Source organism: Xenopus laevis, chromosome 8L, assembly GCF_017654675.1.
Source record: "Xenopus laevis strain J_2021 chromosome 8L, Xenopus_laevis_v10.1, whole genome shotgun sequence".
Classification (NCBI taxonomy): Eukaryota; Metazoa; Chordata; class Amphibia; order Anura; family Pipidae; genus Xenopus; species Xenopus laevis.
Window position 1 is genome coordinate 67,383,402 of NC_054385.1, and position 12,090 is coordinate 67,395,491.

The 12,090-nt window shown below is 37.7% G+C and overlaps 1 protein-coding gene across 1 annotated transcript in view; it reads left to right on the top strand.

The window, feature by feature from the left end:
* The window catches only part of LOC108698943 (mucin-2), a 36,225-nt gene extending 27,490 nt beyond the window's left edge, over positions 1–8,735 (top strand). Inside the window, exons 3-7 of the mRNA XM_041573920.1 lie at positions 1,567–3,037; positions 3,219–5,244; positions 5,716–6,386; positions 6,459–6,901; positions 8,566–8,735. Of these exons, the coding sequence (XP_041429854.1) occupies positions 1,567–3,037; positions 3,219–5,244; positions 5,716–6,386; positions 6,459–6,901; positions 8,566–8,633 (4,679 nt within the window). The 3' untranslated portion in view covers positions 8,634–8,735. The remainder of the gene's footprint in view (positions 1–1,566; positions 3,038–3,218; positions 5,245–5,715; positions 6,387–6,458; positions 6,902–8,565) is intronic.
* The last annotated feature ends 3,355 nt before the right edge of the window (positions 8,736–12,090 follow it).

Below are 12,090 nucleotides of genomic sequence, written 5' to 3' on the forward strand. Positions count from 1 at the left end.
AGATTTTTCAGATACATTTTTGCCCTTGATCCCCTCTGGCATGCCACTGTCCAGGTCGTTGCACCCTTTAAACAACTTTAAAATCATTTTTCTGGCCAGAAATGTCTTTTCTAGATGTTAAAGTTCGCCTTCCCATTGAAGTCTATGGGGTTCGCGAACCGTTCGCGAACCGCTCGCGTTTTTGCGCAAGTTCGCGAATATGTTCGCGAACTTTTTTTCCGACGTTCGCTACATCCCTAGTGTGGAAGAGTTGTTGTGCTAAATGGTCCATAACCCTGCAGAGAAGGGTATTTATTTCTATGATTAAGTGTCTGTAAAACGAAACCCGTAAGGCTGTGGACACAATAAACTTTTTTTTTAATTGCCTGGTGGAAGATTGCCTTCTCCAAAGAATTTGTCCACTCCCCATGCTGAGGGCGCAGGGTGGTGCACCTGGGCCTCTTAATTTATGTGGTGATTAATCACTTTCTACTTAGAGACCCTAACCTCAGACTAATATTTAAATGGTAATGCTGACATGCCATCTCAATGTCCTTAAATTGTGCCTCCTTCCACATATGAGAAGTGTGACACTCACTACTACTCACTTTTTGAGTATACCATCAGTATATAAGTATATAAGTATATAAGAGCAGTATATAAGCAATGCACAGCCTCACACCCCATTAAAGTGAGCTGTTCATTTGTTAAGACTGTGCAAGCGAATTAATCTATAGGCATTAACATTTTGTGTTTTTTTTTTTTGCCAAATAAATAAAATATTCATGAAGTGTGAGCAGTGCCCTAATAAGTCCTTAATTGTATCTTAAATGTTTTCCAAGTGACTGATTAAGAGACAGGATCATTATTAGGGTCGGACTGGTGGGCCCCCATTGGCCAATACCCTCTCCCCCGATCGGCAGCCCCCATAGAAAAAGATGTTCTTCTGTGCAAGGATGTTTGTGCATGTGCGAGGCACTCTGGTGTTTACGTATGCGCGTGGGGTGCGTGTGGCAGTTAGGAGGGCCCTTGATTGTTGCAGCACCGATGGGCCTGTCGTGCTGCAGTCCAACCCTGAGCATTATAAAAGGGAGCACATGTACTGACGTGGTGCCAACCTTTAAGAGGTCATATACAATGTCAGTGTAAGGATTAAAACCACAGAGATTAAAGGTAGGTAAATCCAGATAATTACAATTATTTACAAAAAAATCCAAATTTATCTAATTTTTTATTTTAAAAAACCATGACCAAATGCCCATGCCCAATTTTAGTTTATTTAATCTTCGCACCATAAGTCTACTAGAAAATCATGCAAACATTAAATAAACCCATGAGGCTGGTTTTGCTTCCAATTGGGATTTAAGTACAAGGTATTGTTTTCCTGTAATAGAGAAAAAGGAAATGTAATATGTGTGTTTTTAAATAAATGAATTTGAGAATTCTTCTTTGCTAAATATTCTCCACAAAACTACTCATGTATCTGAATTCTGAAATATTTAGCATCATTTTAAAAAGTTGTATTTATTTAAAAAAATTTAATTTTATGTTGACCCAGTTTATGAATGTTTTCTGTCTTTTTTACAGCCAGCACTACTAAACACAAGCCTCCACTACCCGTTACTACAAATGAAACAAACACTTCCTCTTTTGTTACATCAAATCCACTCACAACTACCTCTGGTGAATTTACCACAACTGCAAAACCATCCACTACTACTACAGGACCATCTACTACTACTACTTATGAAATTACTACTACAGAATTACTCACTACTGCCTCCACTGAAGAACTCACAACTACTGTTGAATTAACTACAACGGCTGAACAATCGACAGCTACTTCTGAAGTATCTTCTACCACTACTACAACGGCAGAACCATCCACAAGTACTTTTGAAACATCTCCTAGTTCTACCACTACTACTACAGAATCACCCTCTACTGCCACTACTGAAAACCCCACAACAACAACTACTACTACTGAACCATCTACTACTACTACAGTTTTTGGGATTACTACTACAGTTTCACCCACTACTGTCTCTACTAAAGAACCGACAACAATAACTACTACTACTGAACCATCTACTACTACTACTTATGAAATTACTACTACAGAATCAATCACTACTGCCTCCACTGAAGAACTCACAACTACTGTTGAATTAACTACAACTGCTGAACAATCGACAGTTACTTCTGAAGTATCTTCTACCTCTACTACATCTTTTGAGATTACTACAACTGCAGAACCATCCACAAGTACTTTTGAAACATCTCCTAGTTCTACCACTACTACTACAGAATCACCCTCTACTGCCTCTACTGAAAACCCCACAACAACAACTACTACTACTGAACCATCTACTACTACTACAGTTTTTGGGATTACTACTACAGTTTCACCAACTACTGTCTCTACTGAAGAACCCACAACAATAACTACTACTACTGAACCATCTACTTCTACTACTTATGAAATTACTACTACAGAATCAATCACTACTGCCTCCACTGAAGAACTCACAACTACTGTTGAATTAACTACAACTGCTGAACAATCGACAGTTACTTCTGAAGCATCTTCTACCTCTACCACATCTTTTGAGATTACTACAACTGCAGAACCATCCACGACTACTTTTGAAACATCTCCTAGTTCTACTACTACTACAGGATCACCCTCTACTGCCTCTACTGAAAACCCCACATCAACAACTACTACTGCTACTGAACCATCTACTACTACTACAGTTTTTGGGATAACTACAACAGCATCACCCACTACTGCCTCTACTGAAGAACCCACAACAATAACTACTACTACTACTACTGTACAATCTCCTACTACTTATGAAATTACTACTACAGATTCACTCACTACTGGATCCACTGAAGAACTCACAACTACTGTTGAATTAACTACAACTGCTGAACAATCAATAGCTACTTCTGAAGCAACTTCTACCTCTACCACATCTTTTGAGATTACTACAACTGCAGAACCATCCACAAGAACTTTTGAACATCTTCCTACTATACTACTACTACTACAGTGATACTACCTCACCACTCCCTCTACTAAAACCCACACAACAACTACTACTCTACTGAACCATCTACTACTACTACTACATTTATACTACTAAAGGATCACCCACTACTGCTCTACTGAAAAGCTACCACAACAACTAACTACTACAATAACCATCTACTACTCTACTGCTATTCTGAAGCATCTTCTACTTATCCACGCTTTTGAACTACTACAACTACGAACCACACACTACTTTTGACAATTTCTATTCTACTCTAGCAACTTCTACCTCTACCACATCTTTTGAGATTACTACAACTGCAGAACCATCCACAAGAACTTTTGAAACATCTCCTACTATTACAGATTCATCCACTACTGCCTCTACTGAAAATCCCACAACTACTACAGTTGTTGAGATTACTACTACAGGAACACCCACTACTGCCTCTACTGAAAAGGCTACCACAACAACTACTAATACAAAACCATCTACTACTACTACTGCTACCTCTGAAGCATCTTCTACTTATACCACAGCTTTTGAGACTACTACAACTACAGAACCATCAACAACTACTTTTGAACAATCTTCTACTTCTACTACTACTGAACCTACTACTACTACAGCTTTTGGGATTACTACAACAGAATCACCCACTACCATCTCTACTAAAAAACCCACCACAACAACTACTACTACTACTGAACCATCTACTACTACTACTACTACATCTACTACTACTAAAGGATCACCCACTACTGTCTCTACTGAAAAGGCTACCACAACAACTACTACTACTACAACTAAACCATCTACTACTGCTACTGCTAGTTCTGAAGCATCTTCTACTTATACCACAGCTTTTGAAACTACTACAACTACAGAACCACCCACAACTACTTTTGCACAATCTTCTACTTCTACTACTACTGAACCTACTACTACTACTACAGCTTTTGGGATTACTACAACAGAATCACCCACTACCACCTCTACTAAAAAACCCACCACAACAACTACTACTACTACTGAACCATCTACTACTACTACATCTACTACTACTAAAGGATCACCCACGACTGTCTCTACTGAAAAGGCTACCACAACAATTACTACTACTACTAAACCATCTACTACTACTACTTCTACTTCTGAAGCATCTTCTACTTCTACCACAACTTTTGAGACTACTACAAATACAGAACCACCCACAACTACTTTTGCACAATCTTCTATTTCTACTACTACTGAACCTACTACTACTACAGAAACTTTTGGGATTACTACAACAGAATCACCCACTACCATCTCTACTAAAAAACCCACCACAACAACTACTACTACTACTGAACCATCTACTACTACTACTACATCTACTACTACTAAAGGATCACCCACTACTGTCTCTACTGAAAAAGCTTCCACAACAACTACTACTACTACTAAACCATCTACTACTACTACTGCTACTTCTGAAGCATCTTCTACTTATACCACAGCTTTTGAGACTACTACAACTACAGAACCACCCACAACTACTTTTGCACAATCTTCTACTTCTACTGCTACTGAACCTACTACTACTACAGCTTTTGGGATTACTACAACAGAATCACCCACTACCACCTCTACTAAAAAACCCACCACAACAACTACTACTACTACTGAACCATCTACTACTACTACATCTACTACTACTAAAGGATCACCCACTACTGTCTCTACTGAAAAGGCTACCACAACAACTACTACTACTAAACCATCTACTACTACTACTGCTACTTCTGAAGCATCTTCTACTTATACCACAGCTTTTGAGACTACTACAACTACAGAACCACCCACAACTACTTTTGCACAATCTTCTACTTCTACTACTACTGAACCTACTACTACTACAGCTTTTGGGATTACTACAACAGAATCACCCACTACCACCTCTACTAAAAAACCCACCACAACAACTACTACTACTACTACTGAACCATCTACTACTACTACTACATCTACTACTACTAAAGGATCACCCACTACTGTCTCTACTGAAAAGGCTACCACAACAACTACTACAACTACTAAACCATCTTCTACTACTACTGCTACTTCTGAAGCATCTTCTACTTATACCACAGCTTTTGAGACTACTACAAGTACAGAACCACCCACAACTACTTTTGCACAATCTTCTACTTCTACTACTACTGAACCTACTACTACTACAGCTTTTGGGATTACTACAACAGAATCACCCACTACCATCTCTACTAAAAAACCCACCACAACAACTACTACTACTACTACTGAACCATCTACGACTACTACTACATCTACTACTGCTAAAGGATCACCCACTACTGTCTCTACTGAAAAGGCTACCACAACAACTACTACTACTACTAAACCATCTACTACTGCTACTGCTACTTCTGAAGCATCTTCTACTTATACCACAGCTTTTGAGACTACTACAAGTACAGAACCACCCACAACTACTTTTGCACAATCTTCTACTTCTACTACTACTGAACCTACTACTACTACAGCTTTTGGGATTACTACAACAGAATCACCCACTACCATCTCTACTAAAAAACCCACCACAACAACTACTACTACTACTACTGAACCATCTACGACTACTACTACATCTACTACTGCTAAAGGATCACCCACTACTGTCTCTACTGAAAAGGCTACCACAACAACTACTACTACTACTAAACCATCTACTACTGCTACTGCTACTTCTGAAGCATCTTCTACTTATACCACAGCTTTTGAGACTACTACAAGTACAGAACCACCCACAACTACTTTTGCACAATCTTCTACTTCTACTACTACTGAACCTACTACTACTACAGCTTTTGGGATTACTACAACAGAATCACCCACTACCATCTCTACTAAAAAACCCACCACAACAACTACTACTACTGAACCATCTACGACTACTACTACATCTACTACTGCTAAAGGATCACCCACTACTGTCTCTACTGAAAAGGCTACCACAACAATTACTACTACTACTAAACCATCTACTACTGCTACTGCTACTTCTGAAGCATCTTCTACTTATACCACAGCTTTTGAGACTACTACAACTACAGAACCACCCACAACTACTTTTGCACAATCTTCTACTTCTACTACTACTGAACCTACTACTACTACTACTACTACTACAGCTTTTGGGATTACTACAACAGAATCACCCACTACCACCTCTACTAAAAAACCCACCACAACAACTACTACTTCTACTGAACCATCTACTACTACTACATCTACTACTACTAAAGGATCACCTACTACTGTCTCTACTGAAAAGGCTACCACAACAACTACTACTACTACTAAACCATCTACTACTACTACTGCTACTTCTGAAGCGTCTTCCACGTATACCACAGCTTTTGAGACTACTACAACTACAGAACCATCCACAACTACTTTTAAACAATCTTCTATTTCTACTACTACTGAACTTTTTGGGATTACTACTACAGAATCACCCACTACTGCCTCTACTGAAAAACCTACCACAACAACTACTACTACTGAACCATCTACTACTACTACTACTACTACAGCTTTTGGGATTACTACTACAGTATCACCCACTACTGCCTCTACTGAAAAACCTACCACAACTACTACTACTACTGAACCATCTACTACTACTACAGCTTTTAAGATTACTACAACAGATTCACCCACAACCAAATCTACTGAAAAACCCACCACAACAACTACTACTACTGAACCCTCTACTAGTACTACAGCTTTTGAGAATACTACTACAAAACCACTCACTACTACTGCTACTGAAAAATCAACAACCACTGTACCCACAACTACTATGGTTTCTTCAGGTACTTCTGTCAATTCTGGTAGGACTAGTATGAATTAGTTTTATTCAGCAACTGAACTAGGTTTTCTTAAATTATTATTAGTACATATTATGCATCCTATACTCCTATATACTAGCAGTATACTAGTAGTACATTACTACTAGTATACTGCTAGTATATAGGAGTATAGGATGCATAATATGTACTAATAATAAGTTCTGAAACCACTACTACAGAGGCAGGGCATCTGTGTGACTGGTGAGGCAAACCTATTACTTTTATTATGATTTTTAGAATGAACACATTTAAAGTAAAAAAACAACCCACAATTGGAAAAAACTATAACTACTACTGCTGCCTCTACTATTTTATTAGATCCACCCCTACTAATTTTACATCTATTACTGTAACTAAAGAGACACAGGAGCTACTTTCACCAGAACTAGTGATGGGCAAATTTATTTCTGCATTTCACCACCCGCAAATGTTTTCAAGAATCTGCAGTGAAAATTCGAGGTGGAAAATTTGTGGCAGGAAAAAAATAATCACGGATAAAAATAGTTGCACGTCAAGTTTATTCAGATGCTTATTAGTGCATTTGTACAAAAGAGTTGCGTGTAAAAAAATTGGCGCTCATATCAAAATGATTCAGACGCCCATTGCCTTTAATGCATTTGTACAAAAAGAGTACAAAATAGGCGCTTGTGTCAAAATTGTCATGCGTCATAATTACTTTGCCGCCTATTAAAATTGTTTTGCAAATTTTTGGATGTTTCACTAATTTTTCGGCAAAATGGGACAGATTCGCCCATCACTTACTAGAACCTCTTTGTCCCTCAAATACCTCAGTTACCTTAAAACCTTAACCCCTAGAGAATAATATTCAGCCACAAAAGATCATTGTTTAAGAATATATTTTTTCCAGGATGTAATTCTCAGTCCCTCGTTAATTAGTGAGATTTATGCTGGTACATATCAAACACTTTCTACAATAATAATCTTTGTGGCAAAAGCCACTTATTGTTGTTACTAAATCACTTACAAAACTCACTATTACAGAATTAACCTCAGCAAATTAAGAATCAAAAAGGTTTTTTTTGGACGCACCTGATTTATTGCCACCGAATTGTCACTGCAGTTTCGCTAATTAATTCGCTTGCGGTGAAACGAGGATATTTGTCGTGAATTCATGTCTGGCGAATTTATTCACCCATCACTAATTTATTCACCCATTACTAACCTGGAGAAAAAACTAGCAAGGTGGGGAAAAATTAATTAATATGTGCCTCTTCCACCTCAAAAGTACCAGTTTTACAGAAACTGATAGGACAGGACGCATTCCTTACACACTGCAGCATTTAAGGTGAGGGCCAACGCAGTGAGGAGTGAAGGGAGGAATTACTCCGCAGTGTACCTTGAGAAATAGGCTTGGGGACAACACTGTGCTTATGGCTGATTATTTACAGTAATAGTTTCATGTATATACAGTATGTTTAGAGTATATGGAGACAGTTGCATAGATGACACACACATTTTTTTTAATGCAGGTGATTGATCCTGGGAGATCAACTAGTGCTTATTACCTGATGGAAAGCTGTCTAATAAATACTGTTACTAATTCAAATCTGTTCCATTTGATACATTTATAATTATAGAATTGGTTAATGTTATTTCTGAATCTGCAGGAAAAACCTCAACAACTGATTCTGCCAATCCTTCCACTACAACTGAACAACTTACAGGTACGTACTAATAAACAAAGTTATATGATAGTTATGCTATATACTGTTACAAACAACCTACTACTGGTATTACTGTGATCCACTAAGGCTACAAAATATTCCACTGTATTTCCTACTGCTAAACCAACCATTAATTAGGGGCAGATTTATCAAAATGTGAGATTAGAACTCACCACAGAAAAACTCACTCACTTTATATTCATTCCTATGGGATTTTTAAAAGTGTATTTATCAAATGGTGAACTCCATTGATGAATACAAGTCTAAAAATCCAATACAATGAAATAGAAATTAGTTGTTTTTCTGTCGCGAGTTCTAATCTGAACTATCTACTACTATAGCTTTTGAGATTACTACTACAGTATCACCCACTACTGCCTCTACTGAAAAAGCCACAACAACAACTACAACTACTGAACCATCTACTACTACTACAGAATTTGGGATTACTACTACAAATTCAGACACTACTGCCTCTACTGAAGAACCCACAACAACAACTACTACTACTGAACCATCTTCAACTACTACAGCTTTTGAGATTACTACAACAGAATCACCAACTACCGCATCTACTGAAAAACCCACCACAACTACTACTACTGAACCATCTACTACTACTACAGCTTTTGAGATTCCTACTACAGGATCACACACAACTGCTTCTACTGAAAGGGCTACCACAACAACTACTACTACTAAACCATCTACTACTACTACTACTGCTACTTCTGAAGTATCTTCTACTTATACCACAGCTTTTAAGACTACTACAACTACAGAACCATCCACAACTACTTTTGAACAATCTTCTATTTCTACTACTACTGAACCTACTACTACTACAGCTTTTGGGATTACTACAAAAGAATCATCCACTACCGCATCTACTGAAAAACCCACCACAATACCTACTACTAATATTGAACCATCTACTACTACATCTACTACTACTAAGGAATCACCCACTACTGCCTCTACTGAAGAACCCACCACAACAATTATTACTACTACACCATCTACTACTGCTACAAATTTTTTGATTACTACTACAGAACCACTCACTACTTCTTCAACTAAAGAATTCATCATTTCTACCACAACTAAACCACAATACACTACTACTCAAGGACCACTCACTACTACTACTTCTGAACCCTATACTACTACAAAAACTACTAAAGCTTTTGAAATTACTACTACAAAACCACTCACTACTACTTCTACTAAAAAATCAACAACCGCTTTATCCAAGACAACTGAAAGAAATCATCATCATGAACATCACACCACAACTAAACCAAAATATACTAGTACTACAGAACCACCAACAACTACTACTACTGAACTTTCTGCTACTACTACAGCTTTTGAGATTACTACTACAAAATCATCCACTACTGCCTCTACTGAAAATACTACCACAAAAACTACTACTACTAAACCATCTACTGCTACTACTGCTACATCTGAAGCATTTTCTACTTATACCACAGCTTTTGAGACTACTACAACTACAAAACCATCCACAACCACTTTAAAACAATCTTCTACTTCTTCTACTACTGAACCTACTCCTACTACAGCTTTTAGGATTACTAGAACAGAATCACCCACTACCGCATCTACAGAAAAACAAACCACAACAACTACTACTACTACTCAACCATCTACTACTACTACAGCTTTTGAGATTCCTACTACAGGATCACACACTACTGCCTCTACTGAAAGGGCTACCACAACAACTACTACTACTAAACCATCTACTACTACTACTGCTACTTCTGAAGCATCTTCTACTTTTACCAAAGCTTTTGAGACTACTACAACTACAGAACCATCCACAACTACTTTTGAACAATCTTCTATTTCTACTACTACTGAACCTACTACCACTACAGCTTTTGGGATTACTACACCAGAATCACCCACTACCGCATCTACTGAAAAACCTACCACAACAACTACTACTACTGAACCATATACTAATACTACTACAGGTTTTGAGATTACTACTACAGCATCACCCACTACTGCCTCTACTGAAAGGGCTACCACAACAACTACTACTACTAAACCATCTACTACTACTACTGCTACCTCTGAAGCAACTTCCACGTATACCACAGCTTTTGAAACTACTACAACTACAGAACCATCCACAACTACTTTTAAACAAACTTCTACTTCTACTACTACTGAAACTTTTGGGATTACTACTACAGCTTCCCCCACTACTGCCTCTACTAAAAAACCTACCACAACAACTACTACTACTGAACCATCTGCTACTACTACTACAGCTTTTGGGATTACTACTACAGTATCACCCACTACTGCCTCTACTGAAAGGACTACCACAACAACTACTACTACTAAACTATCTACTACTACTGCTACTTCTGAAGCATCTTCTACTTATACCACAGCTTTTGAGACTACTACAACTACAGAACCATCCACAACTACTTTTGAACAATCTTCTATTTCTACTACTAGTGAACCTACTACTACTACAGATTTTGGGATTACTACAACAGAATCATCCACTACCGCATCTACTGAAAAACCCACCACAATACCTACTACTAATACTGAACCATCTACTAATACTACTACATCTACTACTACTAAAGAATCACCCACTACTGCCTCTACTGAAGAACCCACCACAACAATTATTACTACTACACCATCTACTACTGCTACAAATTTTTTGATTACTACTACAGGACAACTCACTACTTCTTCAACTGAAGAATTCATCATTTCTACCACAACTAAACCACAATACACTACTACTCAAGGACCACTCACTACTACTACTTCTGAACCCTATACTACTACAAAAACTACTAAAGCTTTTGAAATTACTACTACAAAACCACTCACTACTACTTCTACTAAAAAATTAACAACCGCTTTAACCAAGACAACTGAAAGAAATCATCATCATGAACATCACACCACAACTAAACCAAAATATACTAGTACTACAGAACCACCAACAACTACTACTACTGAACTTTCTGCTACTACTACAGCTTTTGAGATTACTACTACAAAATCACCCACTACTGCCTCTACTGAAAATACTACCACAAAAACTACTACTACTAAACCATCTACTGCTACTACTGCTAAATCTGAAGCATTTTCTACTTATACCACAGCTTTGGAGACTACTACAACTACAAAACCATCCACAACCACTTTAAAACAATCTTCTACTTTTTCTACTACTGAACCTACTCCTACTACAGCTTTTAGGATTACTAGAACAGAATCACCCACTACTGCCTCTACTGAAAATACTACCACAAAAACTACTACTACTAAACCATCTACTGCTAGTACTGCTACATCTAAAGCATTTTCTACTTATACCACAGCTTTGGAGACTACTACAACTACAAAACCATCCACAACCACTTTAAAAAAATCTTCTACTTCTTCTACTACTGA